Source organism: Agelaius phoeniceus, chromosome 3, assembly GCF_051311805.1.
Source record: "Agelaius phoeniceus isolate bAgePho1 chromosome 3, bAgePho1.hap1, whole genome shotgun sequence".
In the NCBI taxonomy this organism is placed as follows: Eukaryota; Metazoa; Chordata; class Aves; order Passeriformes; family Icteridae; genus Agelaius; species Agelaius phoeniceus.
Window position 1 is genome coordinate 73,017,349 of NC_135267.1, and position 27,261 is coordinate 73,044,609.

Genomic DNA, 27,261 nt, shown 5'->3' on the forward strand with positions numbered 1-27,261 from the left:
ACTAGATCAGGTTGCTCAAAGCCCCCTCCAACCCGGCCTTGAACACTTCCAGAGATGGGGCAGCCACAGCTTCTCTAGGCAAAGTTCAGGGGTCATGGTTAATCATCTGCCAAGGTGATTTACACAGAAAAATATAAACACCCATTTTTAAAAAAGCCAGGAAGTTATATGACACTGAAGTACACATTAACCATCTAAAGCTGCCAGCCAGCTCATATTTTACCCTTCTTAGTGTCATAAAAATATGTGGTATGGGGAAAGGTTTACAACAAGAATTAAACTATTTCCCATCTCAAATCTCCTTCATTCTTCAGTCAAGGCTTCTCATTTCTGAAGGTCAGCTTTGCTTTGTTAGGGGTTGTCTAATGAGGTGTCTAATGAGAAAGTTAAATTTACTAGAGTTTAAATCTGGTTTGGTGAAAAATCCTATAAAACAATTTGGCTCAAGGGAAGTTTATACCTGCGCTTTTTAAAAAAAAAGACTTCAACTAACTAATAGAGACCTTCATGTAGTCACTTTATTGACTTTGAATGCCTTTTAAATAGTAACATATATCTTAAGTTCTTTAAAAAGTGCAAGTATAAACAACTACCAATTACTGAAACAATGCATCCAGATTTACATTTCAGTGGCTAAGTCATTTGTGAATCACAGCCAAGGTCAGCGCCTCCTCAGTTTCCCAAAGGTCACCATCTCTTCCTGTTGTCCCTGTGGCTCAGATTTTGTATTACACCTCTGCAGATCCTACAGTTTTCTGCCACCAAAGGGCCCGGTCACCTTTGCCTGGCTGAACACTCGTGCAATTTGTGGAATTTGCTCAGCATCAGGTCAGCACAAATGAGGAGGGCAGGGGGAACAGCAGGTGGGATGGAAACAGGAGCAAGTCATGAACCAGGCAGAGCTGTGCAAAACCCCACTCCCAGGACTTCATTGCACAAAATACAGAACACTAAGCTCTAGAGGTATGGAGTATAAGTCAAATTAGTTTCAAGTTTCTCCCTCAGAGAGAGCTGGTTTATTTCACTAATAACTTCCTATCACTTTCTACACCACATTTTTAAAATCTGGTTTTCCAAATGCTTACTTACATTTAAAAGACTTCATCAAAGCTGAAGGTGGATTAAGATTCTCTTTTTCTTCTCTTCTTTGACCATGTGGAAAATTATCATGCTTTCGTTTTCTGAACCCACCCGATCCTATTAAATAGTAGACACCAAAAAAAAAATTAAAATAGTTTTGCCAGAGCATAAGGAGCACCAGAATGCTGTCTTCAGAGCATTCCTGACAGCAATCATATTCTACAGGACAGAATAAGGTAACTGGATGAACCTTATTATCAACTGATGCCAGCTTCACATTATCATGTTACTTCTTCTACCACATTGCTAGTGAAAATTAGAAAAAATAAAATCCATTTCAATGGATGAGCATGGCAGGAACCTAAGCCTTTTTTTGTAAGGTGTCTGGGTCTTCACACCCTTTTATGTTTTCTTGCTGTAAGCGAATGGTTGCATGGAAATCTGTGATTTATGTCACGGATATTCTCTAACACAGAGAAGAAGTAAGGCACAATTTAAGCAGACTACCCCTATTCAGGTATACAGGTTTAGCTCCTGCAGTGTAGCTTCTCAGGCCCTTACACTCTGCCCATTTACCAGTTTCTTCTCTGAATGTAGCTGCTCACTTCAGCTTCTTCGTGCACCTCTTCCTTAACCCTCCTTTTCACACCCACACCCAGAACTCATCTCGTTTGGACTACGTTTTACTCCCAATTTACACCTTGTATTGTTTCTTCCTTTTATCCTTCCTTCACCTTGGACTAACTCATTGTGTCACCCATGTGTCAACCATTCCTCTCCCTCCTTTTGGTAACAGCTGGACACTGTTCCTCCTTTCCAGAGCCAAAAATTTGGCAAACTAGAATACAGGCATACCTTTTGAATACGTGGAGTTCTCTCAATTTCCTTAAAAGAAGAACCAAGGGAACACTGGATTTTAAAACGTTTCCGCTTAATTGTTTATTATCCCAAACCAAAACAAGAAGTGGGCGTAGCTACTTTCTTAAAGAGGAAAGTGCAAATAATTTTTTTCTATTACGTTGGACATGAGTTCAGGGGTTTGTTTTCCTATAGCAGTTGAAAACATTAAATGCACCCCCTGAAAGAGTGCTGAAGGGAGGTCTGTGTGATTCTCGGTGGCGCCAGGCAATAGAACAAGAGGCAACAGGCAGACACCAATGCACAGGAAGTTCCAATCTTCCTGGCTATGAGGGAGAATTTCACTGTGCAGGTGACCGAGCACTGGAGCAGATTGTCCTGAGAAGTTGTGGAGTCTCCCCCACTGGAGATGTTCAAGAACCATCTGGACACAACCCTGTGCCACATGCTCTAGGATGACCCTGCCTGAGCAGGGAGGTTGGACCAGATAACCCACTGTGGTCCCTTCCAACCTGACCCGTTCTGTGACTGATTCTGTGACTGCCAGGGCTAAACCAACACACAGGCGGCAGAGCAAGCTGGGAAAAATATATATTTCACATATATATTATGCTATATGCATAATATTTTATATATATATATATATATACACACACACACTGTAGTGAACAGTTAGCACAAGTGGTTTACAGGCCTCACACACTCAGCTTCCCTCTGTGGCATCTGCTTTTCCACCCCCAGGGACACAGACAGATCCCTACAGCCAGGTTCTATGGCGCACCCGCGCAGCCCCAGCGGGAAGGCCGGGCACCCACGAAGGAAAGGCCGATGACACCCGTGAAGGAGCGGCCTCTCGCAGAGCGAGTTCCACAGTACAGGGCACCGCTGGGCACGGCAGAGGCCCCGCACCCCCGTCCCCTTCGAGCCGCGGGGCCTCCCCCCGCTTCCGCCGGCTCCAGCTCCTCACGCCGCGGTCTCCTGAGGGTGGGGTGGGGTGGGGAGGGAAGGGGACATCACCTTCCTTGCCGCTCATCCCGGAGCCGCCGCCGCCGCGCCGCGGCCCCCCGGCAACCCGCAGCCGCCCCGCGCGCCGCCAGGACCCCGCCGCGTCGCCCGCCGCCCCCGCCCAGCCGGCGCCATGGAGGGGCGCCCGAGGCTGCCTGACGGCGAAACGCCGCACAAGCGGCAGGAGCCCGGCCCGCCGCCCGCGGTGCGGGAGGCGCGGTGCGGAGCGGTAGGGGCGCGGAGCGTGATCCGGACGTTGCTGCCCGCGAAATCGGGGCAGCGCCGAGGCCGGGCCGTGACTCCGAGAAGGCGACTCCGTGGGCAGCTAGTGTGCGATCCCGTCGTGGGGCCTCAGCGCCCGCGGCATGACGGGACTTGTAGTGCCAGGCGGGACGGCGCCGCGGTCGGAGTGGAGCCGCGGAGCTCCGGGGCTGTGTGGCCGCCGTGCCGCTGGTGGCTGGCGTGTTCCGCCACCGGGGCAACGGTGGTCCTCGGCTTGGACCTGCAGAAATCCTGCGCCATTCCTCAGCCCAGACCCGCACAAAGCAGCTGTCATGTCGCCTTCCCTTCACCCCCCGACTGACTCCTTACTGCCCTTTCCTTCCCCGGCACATCAGGACTACGGTGCTTCCAGAGAATCACAGAATCAGTTGGGTTAAAAAGGACCTCTGACATCATCGAGTCCAACCTGTGGCCGAACACCACCACCGTGTGAACCAGACCATGGCACTGAGTGCCACGTCTAGGGACACGTAAAACAATGAAGCACTTCCAGGGCTGGTGACTCCACCACCTTCCCGGAGAACCCATCCCAATGTCCAGCTGTGACATTCTTTCTGTGAAGAAATTCCTCCTCACGTCCAGCCTAAACCTTCCCTGGCACAGCTTGAGACTGTGTCCTCTGCTTACTGCCTGTCCACTCCTGTGTGCTTAGTGCCCCTTCCCTCCCCATCAGGATCCAGGTGCTCTCCTTCCAGGCAAGGTGACAGCACAGCACCAGGGGCCACGTTGCTCCCCTTAGTGCCCATCCACGTGGTGTGCCAGGGCAAGGAGGCCAGGGGGGATGGCAAACTGACACTGAGACAGGGGCTGGAAACTGGAGACGCTAACTGTACACCGAAAAGATCTGATCGTGAAGCCACCTGATAGCAGGAAAAGAAATCTGAGAAGCAGCAGATGTAGCTGCTGGTACAGGGGAGACAAATTCCCAAACTCAGGTTATTTGCATCCTATGTTTAGTCAGGCCTGGTAAAAATTATGTTTCCTCTACTGGAGACTTAGGGTGAGTGTTCTCAGGACACACTGCAGGACTGAGCACAAAGGAGATGGATGTACACAGTAAATATTTCCCAGCAGAGAGGGCCCTCGGTGATGCTTCACTTCTTATGATGATAAGCTACGAAAAGTCTGCTTGCCCACTAGATTCATACTTCCCTACACATGCACCCTGATGGATTCCTCCGACATGTTTAAAAAAGGGATGGGTCTTGCAAATCCCTAAATCAAAAGGTTTGCAAATCATCAGTCTTGCTGCTCTGCTGCTAGATCTCGTTTCTTGTCACAGCTGTTGCCTGTTTTAGTAGCTGGATTCCCAAGGAAACAAAGCTCATATGAGCACAAAGGCAGAGTGCTTGCAGCCTTTGTGTGTGGGTGTGCATGTGTGCCTGTCCTTCCTCCCCACCCTTAATAATTTTTTAATCTGTTGGTCAACTGGTCGATCTGATTTGACAGAGGGAAAGAGCCTCCAGGAGTGATTATAAACATCCTGAGTAAGGAAAAATTTTTGGGTGGAACTTGCACCTTACTAGAAATCAGATAAGCCCAGCTGTGAAATGCAAATGCTTCAGAGTGGAAAGTTAGCAGAGCCCAGCCTGTGGGAGTTCTGGAAGAGCAGGGACATCAGCCCAGTATCAGGTCTTTTGAGTTTAACAAATAAACAAAGATAGCTTTTGACAAACTTGAATATCAGGTGAATCCATCAACAGATTCAGGAGGACAGTAAATCACCTCACTCAGATAGCAGAGGAGTAAAACTTTGACAGTGAGCTTTAAAGTCTCCAGGCAGCCAAGGAGGAGTCGCTCAAACCTGATATTTTCAACTGTTGAGAACACGTGACTGTCATGCAATGTTCAAAATTATTCAAAAGTGTAACATAAAACCTGTCTTCATTTTCCTAATCTGAGAAAACAGATTTCAATCACTCTTGAAAAACAGAGGACAAAGAGGATCCCGGCAGAACTTCCTCAGGCCTGATCTGCATATTGAGTTGTGCAACAGCTTGATTGCTGCCCTACCAGCTGCACAGGAGATTTCTGCTTTCTATGGGGCAAAATCAGGACATGAAATGATTTGTGTCGGTGTTATCACTGCACACATTCAGGCACAGCCTTTTGTTTTAGAAGATCTACAAAACTGCTTTTGGAAACACATACCTTTTTTTTTTTTTTTTAACTGTGCTATTTCCCTGTTCTTGGCAGCTCTTTGTACAAAAAGCAGAGTTGTTTTGGTTATTTCGATGTTGCAGGAGAGTGGAAAGAGTGCCTGCTTTTGAATGCTTCCCAGCAGTGGAGAATTTTCAGCCAATTGTAGGGAGTGAAGGTCAGGTCTTCAGCTGATTTTTGTTGGATTTAGTGACACTTTGCACGTGCACTGAGATACTCAACTTGTTTGACTTCAACAGGATGCTGTTGTGAAAAAGAACTGGCTGAAGGTTTTCTTCTGAAACAATCCACTTAAATGTGGCAGTGTTAAACCACTTTGGTAACAGGTTAGTTGCAGTATTTTTCATTTTCTTCTAGCTGGTATTTAAACCTTTTCCCTTCCCCTTACAGTTTTATGTTCTTTATGCCTGAAGAGAATGGCACCTGCACCTTCCCAAGTGTGAAGGTGGAATAGCAACATTTTGAAGGAGGAATTGGTAGGAGAAAGGAGTTGTTAGGATTTAGGGTAGAGCAAAACCCTAAATCCCAAAACCCAAACAAGGTAACAACAAACCAACAAGGTTTTCTCAGAGACTTAAGGTCACACTAAGATGCTGTATATGAGTTGCACACAACTGTGCTCCAGATCCTAAGACAAGGTTGGTAACTCAGCTTTCACATGGGAAAGAAGTGTTTTCCAAGACTCAGGGCTGTGAGGACAGTGCATGAGTGCATAGATCAGACAGGATCTGTGCCTTTCTGAGTGGGGAAACCAACTGAAAACAGCCACCGTAGGGGGTTGGAACTTCTCCATTTATTTTATCCCTGAAGTCTGCTGCTTTGAGCAATGACCTGCTTCAGCAACACTCCTACAAAATGTCCTTCAGTGAGGCTTCTGGTCCTCTGCAGCACTATCAGCAGAGACCACCTTGACATGACACTCAAGGGAGCAGGAAAGGAATCCTTCCTTTCCTGTAAAAGCCCGAGTTTAACACTGACTCAGCTGAACTCTGTGAAGGGCAGACAGAGGAGTGTGGTGGGTCCAGCTCAAGAACCACACTAGTGAGGCTGCTTCAATACCTACAGTTTCAAGTAATGGAGCTGCACAGAGGTAGGACCCAGGTGATTTGTCAGACACATGAAATTACCATTTCTTTCTGCCCTCAATCATTTTGATGTAGCTCCGTGGAAACTGTTTAAGATCTCTGGGATCCCTGGCAGAGCTCATGGTGTAGCTCTTCATGCCCCTGTATGGTCTGTGTATCTTTAGAGACAAATGCTATCTTTGTGGTGCCCTCCCATGTTTAAATAACCAGCTTGGGAATGTTTCCTAAAGTTCCTGCTAAAGCAGAATAGCACTATGGATAGTTAGAGCTGGAATTATCCCGGCGTATCCTTTTGGGTTTCATTTTATCTCATGACATGGTGCAGTACTCCTAGAGCAAGATTGTGAGGTTGCCTTGGAGATGGAGGGCTTAGCCACGGGGCAAGCTGTCACACCGAAACGTTCCCATTAGCCAGGGTGACCGTGAAAGCTTTCCACAAACAATTGAGTGAAGTGAAGTGACAAAAAGCTTATGAAACGGTCACAGGGGAATTGCATAAACTGGGGTCAGATGTTCACTTTGAGACTGTTCCATGAGCGAGGAGTTTCGCAGCTGGTTGATGAAAGGAAGGGGGAGGTCAGCTGGTCTCTAGCTGTTATAACAACAACCTGTTATGTTTCTCAGGCAACAGAGATGCCCACAGCAGTGGCAGGATGGATCAGGAGGATGATTTCCTCATTTCCTGGAATAAGGTTTGAAAGCTGTGAATATTTTACTGCTGGTAGAATTTGAGATTCAGGATACAAGTGTTAATACACCATGGTGCAGCCTTTGAGTGGATCAGCAGGAAGACTTTAGGAATGCACCATCAATTTAGCTGACTTGTAAACGAGTGAGTGGAAAAAAGGACAGAGAAAACCCACAGATTTGCTGTAACATCCATCTGAAAAAAAAAAAAAAAAAAAAAAGAGAGCCCAAACTATGCATCGTCTTTACTCCTAATGTTTAGTTTATATCTTCCAAGGGAAAACTGGCAAGTGACCGGCTGTGAATAATGTACCCATGGGGAAAGTTTGTTTCTAAACATGAACAGTTAGTGCCTGGCTTATGTCTGGGTGGGTGTGCTGGCTATTTCATAAAGATTTCATTCTACTGAGGCAACCACATAAAAGAATTGCTTTGGAGGAATTCAAGGTGAGAATATCTTTATTTTGCATCAACACCAACACCCTTAATGCAGTAGAAGTGAAATGCAGAAATTAACCTTTCTCCTTCATCTCTCCCATGCCCTGCTCTGTGTCTGAGCCCCTTGCAAAGTCTAACTGAAATGATATGATCCTTTGTATTTCTACAAGGAAAATGTAGAAATGCTCCAGATTGGCTTGATTGCTAAATGCTGGGCTTTTCTGCCACAGCATGGAGGCAGGACACAGAAAATGTAAGAGCTAAAGTTATAATGTGTTGTAGTTTTGGAAAAGATGTTGGTGGAGTAAGAGCTGCAAACGAAGAAAACCTAAAATGTTTCCTTCAGCTTTGGGAGTCAGGAAAGTGAGGGAACCTGAGGGTATGGCTCTCGTCAGAAAAGGTAAATCCAATTACATAACAGCAGAATTTGCTTGGGGTTTTTTTGTTTGTTTATTTTTGGTATGCATGTCTAGGTCTCTCATATCTGAACCATATGAACCTTAAAGAATCTCAGATGCTTTTCAGTTCCTACAGCCCTCAGGACCCCCTGCTGCCCCTGCACTGCAGTGCCAAATACATATTCTCCTTCACCCTCTTGGTCCTCTCCAATGCTGCAGCTTGGAAGTAATGGCTTTTGGCAAAGGAGTTAATCTGATTCATCTGCACTTAACTCTCTATAAGAAGGAATCTGAGAATTGCCTTTGTGTCTACATCTGAGAGAGGCAATATATTATATTATATATGGAAAGCCCTTATTCACGCCTATGTAAATCAGGAATAATTATTGGGTGCCATTGAGATGACTATCAATTCTTGAGAATTCCCAATGTACAGAATATTTTATGCTGCGGTTTAGGTAGGGCCAAAAAAACACAGCAAGGCTTAGGTAGTTAGAGAAATGCTTTCCTAAGAATTCCCACCAAAAAGTTCTGTTAAAAAAGCAGTTAAAGTTGCTCCAGGGCAAAACACACCCACACAAGAAATGACAGGTTAGGGGAACCTTCCCTGCATAAGCTATCCTGCACACCTCACATTAACCACTCCCAGCGACAGACTCCAAACCCCAACAAGAAGCTCCCCTTGCTCTGCAGGATAAAGAAACAAACCAAACACCTCCTACATGCTCCAGTGCAAAACCCTCTGGCTTTTGGAGCACTAACATTAGCAGCTGGTGCATGTGGAGAGTCTATGGTGATTATAGGGGGAAATGGAGATTAAGTGCCCCCTGAGCATAGGCTCTGTTGGTACTGCTGGTCTCTATGACTTCATCAGACTGTTTTTTCTGTGGTTGGCCACTCCACTTAGTAGACTCCTTCCATAATGCAGAGCTGAAGAGCCATCTGTTGCTTTTTATTACACTGGAGAATGAGCTATTTGATATACTTACACCAGAATAAATATATTCTCTTGCTGAAAAAAATAGCTACATCTGCACCAGGTATTTGTATGCAGCTTCTTCTAAGTGCTTTATTCCCCGTTGGGCCAGAAAACATTTTACATGAAAGCTGTTTTGTCACCCAACACTATGGGGTGGAAGGATGATTACATGAAGTTGTAATTATAATTAAAGCTTTATTTTTTTAAACAGAATTTTATGATTGGCATAGCATACAATTCTGTGACCAGAATCAAACACGATTTTTCTCATTAGAATCAGCATATCATAAGTTTCTAAGTAGCCTAGCTCAAAATTTGTATCACAGGTTGGCTTACAGTTCCTAATGACCTGGATGCTCTGCAGAATGGGTCAAATCTTAAACTTGGCTTGCAGTATCAATATAATAATCATAATATAGAATAAAAACGTGGAAAGATATGAATCACTCAGAACTCTGGGGAAGCAGATGATGGTGAAAGTATTCCTACCACTGGGAGATCATGGGTTCTGCTGTCCAGTGGCAACTGTGGTCCAAGTCCCCCTGTGGTCTCATAAGTGCTTGATTTTATAGACAGTGCTCTGTGTTCTGCCACACCTCCCTGTTTTGTGATGGTATCATCACAGCCTGGGTGCCTGGGACCTTCAAGGCTGGTAAGGAAGGGAGCCCAGGGCCCAGGAACCTTGAGGCTGATAGGGAACAGGGAGAAGAATTCTGTCTGGAGCATGGGACCTTCCAGACCTGATGAGGAAGGGGAAGGAGACTGATCCATGACCAGTTTGGTCACAGAGAATGGCCTTTTGCCTTTTGAACTGGCATTGCTTAAGCTAGCCATATTATGAGGGGTCAAGAGCAGGGGGTGCCACTTACAGATTTGTATTGAAGAAGCCTTTGCTTCAGGGTGGTGCTTTTCCATCTAGTTCCCTACATAGCTTTTTACCTTCCCACACCTAGTGGCTGCTTTCATCCAAGTTTCTTCTGCTCAAGTGGGTCACAGTGACCAGTACTGACAGGTTTCACCTGGTTGTTTAAATGCTAACACAGAGTTAATTCTGCCTTTTTATGCCCTGGTACTCTGGAATAATGTTTTGGCATCATACCAATAGGCTTTGTCTGTTGTCCCTGTGCCACAGGGGGCTTGTGAGTCTTCTCATACTCTGCAGAAAGGTAAATCTGTGTTGGTCCAGGCACAGAAGCCAGAATTTTTATGCTTGGTCTCAGGGGAGGGTTTTGACACAGCTACATCAAAACAAAGAATTCAAGATGACTAGAGGAAGTATTCTTGTGTTACAGATCTTTGTCCATTCAAAATGAGCTGGAGAAGAGGTAGTAGTCTAACAATGTCATTTTGTGGCATGGGTGATGACCTTGAGGACACTGAGAGCTGTAAACCTCCTCACAGAAACTTTCATATGTATGCCAAAGCTGTGACTTGGTCACAGGCTGTTACTTCTGAAGGTGTCTCCAAAACTCAGGCCCACCTATTCCTGAGTGCTGTGCTGTATGATCAGCTCTGACCTGGAAAACTGCAATCGTGTTAAAACTGTGCTCATTACACACTGAACATTTTATAGTTCTGTCACAGTGTGAAGGCCCCAGAGTGCAAATCAATGAAGGTTTTATAAGCATTTATATTTTAAAAATCACCTTTAAAAAGTCATCATGAAATTTTTATTTCCTGTCCTCCAGGAAAATCCACCTATTCCAACAAATCCCAGAGAATCAATACTTGTTTAGAAACTGTAATAACTGAAACATTAATCCTAATTTTAAATGCCTCTATTAGTGGTTTCACAGGCTATGTAAGGGTAACGAACAAATTAGGGTAAGCTTGGAGCACAGGTCTTATGAGGATACCTATAGATGACATGCATATCCCCACTCACTGGTCCAAGAATATGATCTCAAAATGGGTGAAATACTTCTTTTGTTCCCATGACAAGAATACATCCCATATGGAAGTCATCAGTATCAATGCTAAGCTTCCCTGTAAGCCCTTTTGAGCCACTCTTATTAAATACACATTACACATACACCTGTACAAGCTGAAGTCTTGGAAGGACATGTCTATTCCCCAGAAATCAAAGTGCTTCAACGCAGATGCCTGCAGGGGGACAGTGATCATAAAGCAGCCAGAGAGCCAAAGGAATGCTGAGATTTCAGAGCCTGTGTGATTACCCACAGCTGTACAAACAGTACAGTGGAGAAAACAGACTGACCTTGGCCATGTTTTGAGAGTGCCTGATAACCAGGTCCTTCAACAAGCCCTGTTTCAACATGAAGAGGAAAGAAGAGACGGTGACCCTGAGGAAGAGGAGGAAACCCAATAATGACTAAAGCAGCAACATGGCAAGTCAGCAGCTTGAACATCTTCCAGGGACTGGTCTGGGACAAAACTGGTCAGTGATGACAGAGATCTGCCTTAGGTAGCTGGCAGCATCAGAAGTGGATTAAACTAGATATATGACAGCAGCATCTCAAGTACAGCAGACAGCACACTTCAAAACATTAATTACTGTGCTTTGATCATCCCAGAAATATCCATGGCAGAGAAATTTTAGTCTGTTTGCAAGAATTTTGAAATAGAATTTAAAAAGCAGAGAGTGCTTCAGTGTATTTCTAAATCCACAGAGTTGTGGCTATCTTTTTCCAACTTATTAGTGCCTATATCCTACTGTATAGAGAGAACATTGAGGAGGCCCATACTAGCAAATAATTGTAATGCTCATCTCACTGACCTCCCTTTCACCCTTGCAAACAGGTATTTTCCTTGCTGTTTCTTCACATGTCTGGGGAACACACCCTCCAACACTTGCAAAAACAAACACTATCACTGGGCTGGCCATCAGGGTCCCCTCTAACTCTTATCTTGGGCTGTGTCTCTCTAGGGTTGTTAAGTTACACGCTTAACCTCAAGGAATCTCTCTCCCCTCCCTGTGGTGGACAAAACACAGTGGATCACCTAACTCATAGAGATGTTTGGCCCATAAATGACAGAGGCTTGATTCAGGATCAAAGCTAAAAACTAACTTCTTCCAGAATATCCCACACCTGGGAGCAGGCTGTGGGGATGATCCTCAGAATGGTTGTAAGAAACAGCTTGAGGTTTGAATGAAACTTTAGCTTTGTTTGAGCTGGAGGACTGAGCATTACACAATACTTGTTTTTCTCACCTTTTGAATTCTGCCCTTGCAATGTGCAAATCTGTAGGCATCCCTGTGTTCACTGCCATCCAGTACCTTGTTAAGAAGAAAATAAAAAAACAAAAAACAAAAAACAAAAAACAAACCTAAAAACAGAACAAGGGCAGTGAGAAGATGGAAGAAGATCAGAAGGTGAAGGTCACTATCCTGTCACTTAGTCATTTCTGGAGAACTCCCCTCCTAGCACAGGCAGTATGAAAGTGTTTCCCTGTTAAGGCTTCATCTATAGCTGCTGCCAGCTTGGCAGGGAAAGCAACTCTCTGATGAAAACAAATTCCCTTGTTCCCATGACATTGAGTTTCTCCTGCAACACTGCAGCTGTCAAAAAACTTGAGTGACTCCAAGGAGAAACTGCATTTACCCTGGCTGTTTTGCTCTCCCTTTTCAAACACTAATTTTATATTCTACAGTCAGCCAAGCAACTCTTTACAAATTTTACAACCCATTCTCCCAAGAGCCCGAAGGCACAAAGCATTCACACAGGGCACAACCTGAGAACTAAAGCATAAAATGCATGAAAACACATAAAGCCCGTATGGACAGTCCTGAATAAGGTCAGGGAATCTGCCTACACCTTCATGAGCAAGCGCTCACCTGACTAATAAGAGTTAAAACCAGACCACGTTAAAAGTTGATGAAAGCACAAGAGGATACAGCATATTAATCTGCCACACAGTAATCCTGCATCTGATTTACAAGCAAGTGTATAAAGCATGTCCTCACCAGATTATCCACCAGCTGCATATCAAGAGCTTTAGAACAAATTTAGAGAATGAATAACTACAAATTGTATGTAATGAGTAGCTGGGAAACAGGATAAGATGCAAGATGAGTCTTTTAAAACTACATCATGCCAAACTAAGCAATTACCTTTCTTAGATGTGATTAACTCAGTCCTTCTTTAGGCAGAGGTAACATAGTCTGTCTCAGCTATTGGACTTCAACAAAGCATTCGATTCAGTGCCACAACTTTGGTGATTAAAAGGCAAACTGGAGAAGATGAAGATTAGTCAGCAAACTGTAAAGCAGTGAGGAACTGCCTTAAGGGAAGAATACAAGTTGCCTTGGACAGGTGCTGTGCTGGCATGAGGGGGTTCCACAAGTACCAGTCTTAGGACTTTCAATGTTTTTACTGACAGTTCAGATATTTAAAAAAAAAAACAAACCACAACACCAAAAAACCAGGGGTGTTGTGAAACATGACTGATCTGTGATGAAATCTGTCAACAGTAGACAGCTGGAGGGTGTTGCTGGTACTCAAAAAGTCATGGATATCACAGGCAGAAATCTCTCAGAGATGAAATTATACAAATACAGTCAAATGGTGTAGTAAAAATCAGACAGAAAAGCAGTAGAAATTTTTCTAATAACATTGTTGAAAAGACACTAGAGAAACTTCATCTGGAATATTGTATACTATTCCAGTTAGATCTATTTTCAGAAAGCTCTCAAACTGGAACAGGTGCTGTGAAGATATATCCAGGATATCCAGGAACATTACTGGGAATAAACAGCCCGTTCTATAAGACACTGGAAGAACTTCAGAAAAGCAAAGGATGAGAGATCTTATGATTTCTCACCATAAACAGTGTGGGGGGACAGGAGGGAAAAAGTAAAACTGTTCAACTTGAAGCACAATCTGACTCAAAAAATACTTGATTGCAAGCTGGTCATCAGCAGACAAAGTCTTGAAATGAGAGCAAAGTTCCTAGTTACCAGAGGCATGACCAAAAAGACTACTCACAGAGGAAGGCAGCAGCAAACATTGCTGCTTTTCGATATGAGATCTCTAGTTTCCAAAGAACCTCTGCTACGTGGCTGCCTGCAGTGACTCAGGCAAGTGCTCCAAGAAATCAATCCCTGTTCCTGCCCCTGTCCTCACAGCAGTTGCTGGTGGTGTCCCAGGAAGGTGTTCCTCAACTCTGGTCTTACACAAGCAGGAGTTTCACTGGTTGCACAGATTTGAGAGGCAAATCTTTGAACCTCTGTCTCCCAGCCCTCAGGGAAGGTCACTCCCTTTTCTCACAGAGGTGTTCAAAATACAAAATCCTCTTCTATTTCTCCAGCTGCCAGTTTCCCAGAGGCGTTCTTCATTTTTATCTTTGGCAGCAGTTGAACAGCTCATTTCTCCAGCCCAGGTGCTTCCTCCAACACGGGACAGGAAGCGAGCAGGCTCTGAGGCAGGCAGGTTGCTGAGCCCCTGTGTGGTGTTTCTGCCCCTGTTCCAGCACTGCAGTGTGCCCTGCTCTGTGCCCTGCCCCTCACAAGTGTCTGTGGGGACCTGCCTGAGCCAGCACCTGCTCTGTCCAAAACACATGCACTACTGCACTTGAAAGAGAGGGGCACACAGGCTCCTGGGGAGAGGAGAAGGAAGGGGAGGCACACAACTGTTATTGATCATCCATGTTATGGCTACAGATCCATAGGGCCTTTCCCCATAAAGGAAAAGAAATGTGTATTTTGAAAGGTTTTTTCTGGACCCAACTACTTTAAAAACAGCATGTTAACTATGGCAGACAGTCAGGTGCTAAAGAACAACACAGAAGTGCTCTTTCATATTTTTGGACTTCAAAACCTCCTTCATGGAAGAAAGGGCAGAGGAGAGTGAGGGTCAGGCAATAGGACTGTAAGCTCTGTCAATTGTACCAACTCATCTGGAGCACCTTAGATCCCCCAAAGCCATTATCCCCTGGGGACTGCTGTTCTGTGTGATCATAGCGATGCACACTTTCACCACCTGCTCTGACATGCAGCTGCACCTGCCCCTCCTTCCCAACCTTGAGGCTGACCACGAGGAAAATGCCCTTTGTCACTTTGTCATTGCTAGCCATGCCAGGTTTACTAAACCACCCACCTTTTTTATTCAGCATTTTACTGGCCTTGTAAGACCTGGAACTTTTCCAAATACTGCTTGAAGCCACCCCACCTCTGCTCCCTCTCCTTGCTGGCAGGGGCTTTCTGCAGCCAGATGAAGTAATGGGTACCTGCAGGGTGTGAAACCTCTGAGGGCTATTTTCATCCTACTGTAAATCAGCAGAGCTTCAGGGTTGGCATTACAGTAGGTTCTGACCTCATGGGGACTGTTCCAGCACAACCTTCCTCTGGAGCACACCTCTGGGCAGGAGATAACAGGATTTGCTGTACATGCTAACTACTGCTGGCTGTGGCTGTCCCCCCACCAGAGGAATTCTGAGCCAATCATTTAGCATTTCCCTCTTCCCTTCCTTAAGAGAGGCCCCAAACAAGTACCAGTATGTCCCCTTCAGGCAGTACTTCTGCCACCCTGCTACCTCGCTGCAGCCAGTGAGGAGGTGAGCAGTGCAGTTCTCTGTGGTCTTCGGTGGTCAAGAGAGAGGGAGGTGCCTGCAGAAAGCAATTTATCCCTCCTAAAATCTTAACCATGTCTCTCTCTGAGGAAGTACCCAGGACAACTTTGCTCCTGACATTGGTGCTTCATTTAGACACCTAAAATGAGGTGTGGACAAATCCACACCCTTCTGCTTCTCGCATGATGTTTCACAAGCAGAAGTGTTGTAATTCTCCTGCTTGCTGCTCTCAGCCACTAATGTTGGATAGGATGTTAGATAAAATACATCCACCCACGTTCTGGCAGAGCCCTTTCCCCCAAGTGACATAAATGATAACTTTCATCTTGCTTCACTAGATATTCAACATTGTGTAGTGCAAAGCATGCATATTTTCATTTTTGGCTGTGATCAGTAACACAGCTCCTATCTCTGGTAACAACAGCCCAAAACACCGAGGGCTGGATCCTCTGTGGTGGTTGTCAAAATGGCAGTGTTTTGTAATCAATAGCGTGAGAGTCTTTCTCAGGAAGATTTGCATTGCAGAATTAACAGCAACAGTAGTCCAAGCCAAGCTGATGAAAGAGACAGTTAATCCCAAAGAGCCAAGTTCCTGGAATGTGCCCTGCTCTGGGAGGGCATCACTCAGCTACGTGCATATAGCTGGGTATGTCTGGTGTAGCTGAAGCTGGTAATGAGCCAGAGGTCGGGGCTTGGTTGGTGGTTGGGGTTTTTTGCCTTATTTTCGTTTTTTGGTTTTTTTTAAGTAAGAAAAACATCCACAGTTGTTCCACAGGAAAAGAACAAGTAATCTACCCACATGGAATATATGCAGTTGTCCTTGTTTCCTCCTTGCTTACTTTCACCTTCTGCTAGTGTAATTTGAGTGACAAGATTTTTCCAAACACCAAATTAGGATAAACTGCAGTGGCATGCAATAGATGAAGGAGAATAACTGGCAGGCTTTTAACAAATCAGGAATATGTGCACAGGGCAGATACTGAAATGCACAAACTTTGCACTGTTTTACAAAAACAGCCAAAGGCAGAGCCGCACAGGTAGAGTCCTCCAGCTGCAGGGTGTCTGTGCTTCACTTCCCACTCTCTCCTTCCCCTGGAGGCAGCTACTGCTGAGCTGTGACAGCTGAGCCGCATGTGAAGCAACTCTTAAACCACTTGAAGTTTTCAACCTGACATGTTAAAGCAAACTCCCCTTACCCAAGCAGGGGAGTGAAAGGAAGCCCAAGGCATGATTCTTCAGGGAGGTAAAACACCTTGAGTGACACCACATCCCCTGGTGTCTGAGGAGGGCCATTTGCATATATGAATGGTCAGGAAACCCCAAGACACAGTGGTTTGCACCTGCTTTGCCCACATGCACATGCCTCCACCCTGCCCCATGCAGTGAGGGACACACTCTGAGTCACATTCAGTGCAAAGTCAGGTCTGAGCCGACCGCATGTGAACGCCTGCTAGAAGGCAGCCTGTAAAACAGGCTTTCCTCACCACTCATCTTATGGAGCTACACACATGCTGGCAATGAAGCACCATCTCTGGAAAGCATCCCAAACATAAGCAAAAACAACAATGAAAAACAACAGTCAAATGCTAGAACCAATGAAACTACATAGGCAGGCCATATCACTTATGATGTCTGAGCATCACTTGGCTCCATGCAAAACTGCTGACTGGCCAGTGCAAAGGCCTGAATTAAATGAGTTCTAAGATGAGGTCCAGTCACTGACTATCTGCACTTTCCTAGACTGCTGCAACATAAAATGAAACAGGTCTGTGTTGATCATAAGTGAAGGTACCAAAACATGTCAACCCCTTGTGCGGTGCTTGGTAGAGCAGACCCAGGGAATGTTGCACTTCAGGGCCCCTGGTTGCATCTGACTGGCCAAAGCTGTTTCTCTTGGCTCCCCAGCTGAACTGGCAAAGTTGACTTTTGCCACTCCAAGGATAAAAGACCAGGACTGGGACTGGCTCTTACCACTCAAGAGAACATAGAAATGGTCAAGCTGTTACAGGGAGCTGCCAGAAGATCTTGGAGAGCTGGATATGCTATAACACCATCACAGGAGGCAGAAATAGCAGAGGTGGGAGCAGGGCAGTACTTTGTATCCTCCCATTCCAGCTTCCCAAGCTCTGCTCTAAAATACCTAGGAAAGCCACCACCATTTCAGCTGCTTACTTTGCCACCAGTGACAGCCAACTTAAGTGATTGTTCCTCATGTCTTCCTGCCTCAAAGCCCAGAAACTTCATTTCTCCTGGTGGAGGTAAGATGGTGCTTTTATTTCTCTGTCAGGCTTAGATAGGAGAGCCCAGATAAAGGAGAAGAGCACAGGCTGAGTATGGGGCCAGGCACCCGAGCCATCCATTTGCAGGAAACCCAGCATGCCCAGCACAAGGCACCTGAGCACTGGGTGGAAACTAAAATGTGGGGCTGGGAAGTCGTGTAGCTGAGAGGGATTTACATGGCCGTGCCCTATGTGCTGAAAGCTCCCCCTGCTTATGTGCTGGGAGGGACAGAATTCCTCCTGCCTGGCGCAGAGCTGCCTCAGCCCTGGGCTGCGTGCTGCCCAGCTCGCACCTTGGCCCCACTTGGATTCACACACACCACACAATGCCTTCACACAGATATATTTATCAAGCTAAAAAAAGTTCTGGTTAGCTGTTGTGTTGGCTGTGAGGCTGAGTTGCGCTATCTAGGAGGGAAAAAGAGGCCACCTGGAGCTGTAAAAATCTCACAAGCCAGCAAAATAAGGAGGGCAAGCATGCTGGTGGGAGGTTGGATATTTACTGGAGTGGAAGAATTCCAATACAGAAATGATTCATCTTCACAGCACGGTCCCTCCCCCACATTAAAAAAAAAATTCCTTTTACATATTTCCTGGAATATGTGATTGTACTAGAAGAGCATTTTATACTCCTGTTATGAAAGGGAATCCAGTCCAGTGGGAGAAAATCATTCCTGGAATAACTTTCAGTGAAATCAAGAGTTGTAACTGGACTGACTTCAGTGTAACAAGTCCTTGGGATATTGGTGGCTGCTGCAGTCATGTTTTTGTAAGCAGTCTGGATCTACAAGTTTTCCTAGTACAATAATTGCAGTAAGAACTGTGAGGTTTTGTAATCAAACTCGTTTATGCTGGCAAAATCCCTTCTTTGGATGATAGAGAGGTGACTTACATCACTTAATTTCTTCCAGTTTTTACTTTGGAGTTGCTGTTCTGTTCTGTTTTTATGCTGTCTGCACAATAGGTATGAATGATTACTTCTGCATTGTTGTAACAGTACCCTTTTCTAGCATAGACAAACTAAAATGTCTAAACTATTTTATTTTTTATAATGCAAATATTAGGATATGGTTGGGGAAGAAAGAAACTACTATCTTAAAACAAAATAATAGATTGATGACCTACAATAGCCTGCAAGATAAATTCTGTGTGACAGTAAGAGAACAGAATTTACCAAAATAATCTAGATTATTTTCTTTCATTATTTTTATCATGATTAGGATCTTTATTTCCTAAGCAATCTCTATAAACATCTGCATGAACTTATAGCCTGTATATGTCTATTTTCATTTCTAAGATCCAAGTCAATCTTGTTTGCAGCATGCAAAGAACTTGAGCAGGATGTGATACCACTTTATGTCATCCCCACTTAGAAATGCAGTAGCCCTGCAGTATCACTGCCTGGCCAGCCCAAGGGGTAGTGGGACACCCACAGATTTGCCATTGCCAGTTTGACTGCAGATGATCTAAGGAACTTCTGGGAAGCAGATGTTCCCTGGTGCATCTCCTGGAAGCGAAAGGGAGCATGATAAAGAGAACAAAGTTGCAGGGGTAAAAATCTAAGCACGGGGAAATACAGCATCACCTTGAAGGAGGGATTTCAGCTTGTATTTTGTCCTGGAAAGAATGGAGATAGGCTTGGAAGGTTATTAAAGCAAAGATAAGCAGGTGTGTTTGATGGTTTAAAATCAGTGAAACTCAATCTGTGCTTGTAGAGAGCAGCTTTACAGTATTTCCCCATGTATGGTACATGGAGCAAAGTTGCTCCACCCATTGTGCACAGCAAAGCCCATCTGCACGTACAGAAAAATACCATCAGCCACAATATAAATGGACTTGTATAAGTTGGGTTGAATTTTTCTCTTACTGAGGTAAGGAGATCAGTGGAAAGGAGTGACAAAACAGCAAGCAAAGAAAACAAATTTTGTAGCAGCCCTGTGAATGTGTATGCAGCTGCAGGGTCAATGAGTGTGTGTCTCACAACTAGAGAAAGGATGTTGCAGCAATCCGTATAAAAGAAGGAGAGTCTGGCACAGTTTGGGCCACCAGGCTGGCTAAAAAAAAATACTGTATCTTGTAGCTATTACTCAAAAATAGACTGCAAGACTAAAAATAGCATGGATATATCAACATCTAAAAAGAGATCAAAAATGAAGCCCATAAAGATTGTAAGTCATATGAGATGCAGAACTTTAGAGCTTATAAAAGAGAGTGATGAAAATTAAATTATACTAATTCACACTACCTAGTTTCAATCACCAGAGCCAAAACAAGCAGACAGCTTTATTTACTGTTCTTTCATTTTTTCTGGGATGTACAAACTGAAGGTGCTGTATGCCAGACCTCCCGTGTTTCTCATATACAGACCATGTTTCCTGCTTGCACAGGCCTTTCTCTTCTGCCACCACCTCAAGCATGTGCTTTGGTGACTACCTCAAAAAGTGCCTGGAGGACTGAAAAGGTGAGAAGAAAGAAACTGTCTGTGTCTGGAGGAACAGGCTGTGTGAATCCCACTCTGCAGGTTAGACATCTGTCTCAAGTTTGCAGGGTTTTGCAAAGTATTTCACATGCCACCTTCTCTTGCCCATGGGTTAGGATGCCCACCAAACAAAGTTGGTGTCCTGGTCTTGAAGAGACAGCAGCAGATCTGACTGAATAGGGAGCAGCAGCTCACACAGGCTGCTCCTTAGAAAGTCTTGGCACCACCAGGGGTGTAGCCAGCTGCCCAGGGGCATTTTAAACTTTAGTTACAGACTCAGGACCCTTGGTTAAGCATATATCCTGCTAAGATACTCTAATCTTTCATCTGATTTAACCCTCCATCCCTGCTCAGGGGTATTAAGGGTTTAGTTCAGCACTTGCGACAGGACCCAGATAGATGAACAGCTTAAGGTGAAAATACAAGCTAAGCAGAGGGGCTGCAGCAGAGGCTGATTCTTGTCCCATCTGGGGAATACACAGAGCCCTGTCATTTGTGCTGTGTGCTGCTGCAAGCACTGGACACGAGCTGGCTCAGCATGAGCAGTCTCTACATGAGCACACCAGGCTTAGGTGAGACAAGGAGAGACAGGAGAGCCACGGGAGAGGCAGGCAGGCTGCTGGGGCAGCATGGGGAAAGGAAGAGAGGGAACAGCTCTACTCAAAGCCCTGCTTGTGCAGTCATAGCCTGTCTGCAACCACAGCCATATGGAACCTCCAGCCAGGCTGGAGACTCAAGCTTCCAGCTGTGGTTGAAGTGTCAGTACCTCCATCCAATCCCACCCTGGCTGTTACAATTCTCCTCCTAACCATCACTACCCTCCCAGATTTGTCAGCAAAACTGTTTGTATGCTTCCCCTGCTCCTCTGGTATCAAAGTGAGCCGTGCTAGCTCAGGCAGCTGAAACAAAAGGTCTGCCTATATCTAGTTCAATGCTAGTAAATAGGTCAAGGAAAGCTGGCAGGGTGTGTGTGTGTGTGTGTGTGAGAGCTGGGTGAGCAGTAATCTCCTCAGCCTGCAGACCTGGAGTTTACACAGTGACAGGCACCCCCGTGCTGCTCTGCCCCATGCACCCAGGAGCTGGCTTTGGCTTGTGTTCAGTGCAAGCTACACCAAGAGGGTGAATCTGGTCAGAGGAACTCCAGATGTGCCCAACACTTTTTCATCCCTACATTCTCCTTGACTGCCTCTTCCCCCCACTGGCAGTCAAGGAGAAGGTTCCATTGAAGTCCAGCTGGGGTCGAGCAGAGTCACACCACGCTGCACACACTGCCAGGGGCACAGTCCCTCCCTCCTGGAACAACAGGTTGTGAAAGCAGAGGGTGTGGATGGTCCTGGCCATGCAGGGTGCAGTCCCTCTGCCTCAGCACACAAGAGCATGATGCTGCTGAGATGCCTTCTCACCCCAGCAGTTTTCATGCCCCTAGTTGCTTGCAGATAGTGAGACATGGTTTTGGTGATGCTTTAAATGCTCAGATCTTGACTACTGGGGCCTAGCAATGCTCTCCTCCTAGGTGTAATACATGTCCTGTGGTGTGGATGGGTTTGGGGTTGAGCTTATGAGAGCACAGAATTTGCAAGTTCTCACCTCTTCCTTCCTTCCTTCTCAAGCCTCTCAAATCAAGATGCCACAAACAAACCACTTTCTTGCAAGTGCCTGTACTACTGTTTTATGTAATTCAGAACTGCAAAATCACTTTCTCTGGTACCTTAGCAGGCATCAGTGTGAGATTCTCTGACAAGGGATCCAAGGAGACCTGGTGTTGACTTCTCTGTACAAACAAGAACCTTACTCTCTAAATAAGATAATTATCAAGAGGGTGTTTGTGCCCATTCTTGTTTTCGGGGACTCTCCTTTCTCTTTGGCACTATGACTCATAAAACTCATTAAGCCAGAGTATGCCTAGCAGAACATTTAATTACACAGCAGTTGCAGGGTAGTGACAGAATCTATGTTTAACAGGCTGACAGCAAGATGGCTTTATCTACAAAACTGCTTAGATGTCAGTATAGCCAGTGCCATCCATAAAGCTGGGCAAGCCATACCAGGCACCAAACCAGCAAGGAGGAAGGTAAAATTTGTGCCCGGAGTAGGCTCAAGACACTAGAGATTTGCATAAACAGTCTGAAAACCTGCCTGTCATCACCATGTCTAGGGCAATGTGTGGAAACATTATCTGGTAAATCAACAGCCTTGCACTGCACAGTGACCTAGATAGGAAATACGATGCAAGAAGGGAGAAGGTGAGACTGTGCACTGTTGTAACACAAAGATCAGGTTATTTGCTGCTGCATTTACTCTAGCTATGAGTTTCATAGTCAATAAACCACTTGAAAACAACTTCTAGCCTCTCCCTTCTTTCTCAGACACTCTCACAGCAACACAGCATGCAGCCAGACTAATTTATGAACAATGTATTTCAGTAGTTAGCAAAATGTTAACAAAATATTCTTAAAACCACTGCACACATGTCAGCTATGGGTGCACAACTTCAAGAGCACAGCCTTAGGGTGTCTGAGAAGCTGCTCAGAGAGATTACACCAACACTGGAGTGACTACTTCTCTCTTGTGTGTGTGTGAACAGGCGTGTTTACATGAAGAAACTCTTTCTATTGGGGCCTCTGAGATTGCAGTAGACGATTCAGTTGCAGCAGCCTGGGATATGTGAGAATGATCATGCTCACTGGAATAAAAAAGCAAAGGGAAGTTTTTGGGAGTTAATGCATGACACAGTTAGAAATCCCCTCCCATTTGTACATTTTGTCCCGATTACTTAGAAGACAAGCATGACCAAGTGATTTGTCATCAGTTTTGGTTTTGTGAGGTTTTTCTCCTTGTAATTTACCTTACAATTAGCACTTTGTATCATACATTCTAGCCCATTTAAAGGGCTGGTCTTAAAATTCCACCATAAAACCTCAGCACACTGATAGAAGTAAACACTGTTCTGGTACAGAAAACACATCTCCCTCACCTTTAAAGAGATTAAGAAATTGTAAGCTTTTTTAAAGAAATTGTAGCTGGATGATACTTTCAGGAAGGCAGAGGAATGATAGCCTTGTAGGGCAGTGGCTCAGTTTTGCTATATTATTATTATTTCCATATTGTTTTTACATTAACAAAATTAAGGTTTCTCTTAACTCTGAAACTCTGCTGGCAGGAAGAAAAACATTTAAAGATTGCATACAAAAGTCTTCGAGATCAAACAATAACTTATCTATAGACCACCGTTCAATATGCAGTCTGTAAGCAGGAAATAGTTTGCTTTCATTTTTTCATTCTTCTGTAGACAGAATATTGCCTCCAAAATTAGCCTTGTTCACTCCAAATTAGTGAGCTTAGCCAAAATTAAGCCTCTTTTTTATATTTTCAGATTTTTTCCCCCCAAAAGTAACCAAACAAGTAATGGAGTATGCCTCTTTCAAATGTATAATATACAAGACTTTGATATTGCCATGAGGCTGAGCTATCAGAAGTCAGAGCAAAATTTTCGTTTTTCAATACAATTTTTTAAAGTTATTTCTTTAGAAAATAATACATGAAACTTTACCCAAACACAACTTCTCCCCCATATTTAAACTGTAGCTAAATCTTGGAAAATACAGTGTAGCTAAATTTTGGCAGACATGCTTTTTAATCTGCCATCACAATCAAGGAACCTATATTAATGAAAAGGGAGAGTGTTAGGTCAGACTCTTCTGGTTTCTGTAACAGTCACCTGGTTTCCTTCTATATTTACATATTTTTCAGAAACAAAATTCCAAGTGTTTTGTCCTTGGGGCTTAGTCCGGAGTTATGTTTGTGATTACTCTCTCATATATTACCACACTCCTGACAGTCCATCAGAAAAATTGAATAATTTCTACATGGTGAACTACAGCATTTCTTACAGCATGTATTGCTGTATTCACTGGTCCCAGTGAAACCATTTCTCCATTTGTGGTGGGGAGGGAAAGACCCCCTCTTCAGGAGTGTTTCTTGACTGATTGAGGCAGGTATCTTTTTTTGTCATTTCCAGCTGACGGTCACTGTGGCTTCATTTTCCACACTGCTGGCAGTACTTTCTGTATAGCATCTAAGGGAATTTCTCCCTCCAAACACATTTTTCAGAAGAGCCTTATATCTTAATTATTCTCCTCTCAACCTGTCCTCACATCTCATCTCACAATGAAGCAGATCCTGTTCCCCTTCCTGGTTCCACCACACTGCTCCACAACTCTGCTCCCTGTGCCTCCATTGGAGCTCAGCACTCCCCCACACAACATTGCAAAACCTCCTCAGGGATGAAGACCTCCTCTATTTATAGAGCACTGAGGCTAGATTAAACTTTCCAGGGAGTTTTCTGGAAGAGCTCACATCTAGCTGCTCTGAAGGCTTACAAAGGGAAACAAGCTTCCACCTTGCTTTAGAGCTTTGCCCAGCTCTAACAATCACTGAACCTTTGCAGTACAGTATGTAGTACACCAGGCATGTGTTTGATGTTATACATTGGCATTTATGAACCTCTGAAAACTTTTCTTCCTGACATGCTTGGGGCAGATTCTCTACCAGGAACCCATATTCTCAATTGATTTTTGTCCTAGGGCTGTGATTCAGAGCTGTCTTAAGATAACAGAGAAGAAAAACTGTTTTTAGCTTTGTGCTGCGGTTTTTCCTTAAAAGATTGAGGCTGATATTTTAAAATCAAAAATAAGGTTCCATTAACAAATGCACTGCTGCATGTTGCTCCACAAAGATGTGATTCAGCATTTTTTTACTCATGTCACTATTTAAATACAGAATATGCTTTAAAATAGTGGATAAATGGCTGTAGCTGTAGCTAAAATAAGGTAGAAGTCAGGCTGGGTTCACAGGGGGGCAAATCCACAAACACAGTCTGCACATATATGAGCAAGCCATGTTCAACCTCTGAAACTGATAAGTTGCTGTTTATTAAAAAAAAGAAAAAGGCAGCAAGTCTTTGACTACTTCTGCCCACAACACATGGCTTTTATTGGAGGATGTGTTTGCACAGGGAGGAGTGTTGCCTCCTACACAAATTTCAACAACCATTGGAACAATTTGGTAAATAGATGAGTACAGAGTCTTCATCTCTTGTCTGCCTGTCCCCTCTAGTCAGAAGTCAATCACACAGTGAGGAATCTCTAAACTAAAGGAGAAATACTTTTTAGGAATCTGCTTTTTAATGAAAACCCCTGAACATGGTCCTGGCATTACCAACAGTCTGAGGGTAAACACATATACCCTGATACAAACAAATGAACAAACAACAATATACACCCAAAACAACAACAAAAAAGAGAATAACTCCAGGGAGAAAATATAACCTAATGCAACAGAAATGGAAAAAAAGTGAAATCCACCTCCTGACAAGATAAACATTATCATCTTCCCTTGTACTCTAAGTGGATGAAGAAGGAGCGAGTTGCTTCTTGACCTGTTTTTTTGCTTCTGCATAAAAAAGAAAGGCCATTTCTTCTAGTACCAATAAAATGCCACCTTTTCTCTAAGTTGCTAATTAGCTGACTGGAGGAGCAAGGAACAGGTTCAGGTGACTCAAACAGTGACAAGCTGATGCAGAATGACAGCAAGACTCAATCACAACCCAGCATTAATTACAGCTCTGTAGTACATACTTATCACTGTGAACACAAAACAAGGATGTTAATAATACAAATTTAGCTGCGCACTTGCACAAAATCCTTGTAAGCTTAATTTTTCAGTACTTAATATTTCACTACTGCTTTGTAAAAGCTCTCCAATGTACAATTCCAACATTAGGTTTCAGTGGATTCATGAACAGCATTGTGCCATCTGAATGCCCACTGAAAGAGATAAAATGAGTAGTGTCAGTTTAGATCATGCAGGGAGGAGACAACAATTTTCGTAATATGGGAATTTAAATTATTGTATATCCACTACTAGCATTCCTGGTTTGTAAGTATCTGTCCTTGGTATAAGTTGCTTGGGATGTACTTTAAAACATGATGAAATACCTTACTCTGGTATTAGTCAAAGAGTATTTGCACAGAGGATAGGAAGAATAAGACAGAGAACACCATCATAATGAGTGTGCATCAATATCACAAGTTTTAATACCATATGAGTTCAGTTCTAAAATATCAATAACTATTATCATCAACAGCCAGAACCTTTCAACTACTAAAACCTGAAAAGAAAAACAAAGAAACAAAAACTTACAAAATTGGAGTCCCTGGCATGCTGTTTGCACCATCAATAGCCTGAAACACCTCTCCTTGCATCCTTAGATAGCAGTATCAGGTGACACTAGCCATTATCCTGTCTTGGTACAAAATACCCTGCCCTTTGCATCTGCTGATTGCCTCAATACAGTTTCAAAATTAAAAGCTTCTCTTCAATCAGAGAAAAGAGAAAGTAGAAATGGGTCAAGTTACATAATGTGAAGTAAATAAGAGTGAAGTTACATGACATGACCAAGTCAGCTTACTATTCTGACTTGGGTGGTCCTGCTTTTCCCTCCCAAACTCCTGGCCCTGCTGGTCCACACCCTCTCTTACACCACATCAAACCTTTTGGTAAGCTGATCCAACTTGTTAATCCAAAAGAAAACTACTCTCTTGAACTGACTCACCAAAGGGCTTGACAAGAGCGATGCCAAGGAGAAAGGCTCTGGAGGGAGCAGAACCACCCCTTCTGGTGGCAGCAACTCAACACTGTGTCTTAAGCAAACCACAAGTGAAGAAAGCCTTGAAGAAGGGCACGAGAGGAGCACTGAAAGCAAACAGAGGCATAGAGTAAGGGCACTGTGTCTTTGCAAAAACAGACATCACAAAGCCCTTGGGATGGGATAGACACTGAAGGGTGCAATGGCAGAAGACCAACAGGACACTGGATCGAGTTATGCATCAGAGGGGGGTGTGGGAACACAGGCGCTGTCCTGGCAGAAGGAAGAATGGCTAGTGACAGAAAACACAGTACTGAGCCACCTGGATTGCAGTGGCTCTTTGGGGCTCAGCCTCAC

The 27,261-nt window shown here is 44.3% G+C and overlaps 1 protein-coding gene across 2 annotated transcripts in view; it reads right to left on the bottom strand.

Annotated features, from left to right (window-relative positions):
• Window positions 1-26,997, bottom strand: part of TSNAX (translin associated factor X) — a 47,738-nt gene extending 20,741 nt beyond the window's left edge. The window contains exons 1-2 of one of the 2 annotated variants that reach the window (XM_077175603.1): window positions 26,872-26,997; window positions 1,090-1,197 (exon numbers count right to left, since the gene is read on the bottom strand). In XM_077175603.1, the coding sequence (XP_077031718.1) occupies window positions 1,090-1,105 (16 nt within the window). In that variant the 5' untranslated portion in view covers window positions 1,106-1,197; window positions 26,872-26,997. Of the gene's footprint in view, window positions 1-1,089; window positions 1,198-2,955; window positions 3,040-26,871 lie in introns of those variants that run through there. The other variant, XM_054629262.2, reaches the window with a different exon arrangement.
• Window positions 26,998-27,261: the final 264 nt, after the last annotated feature.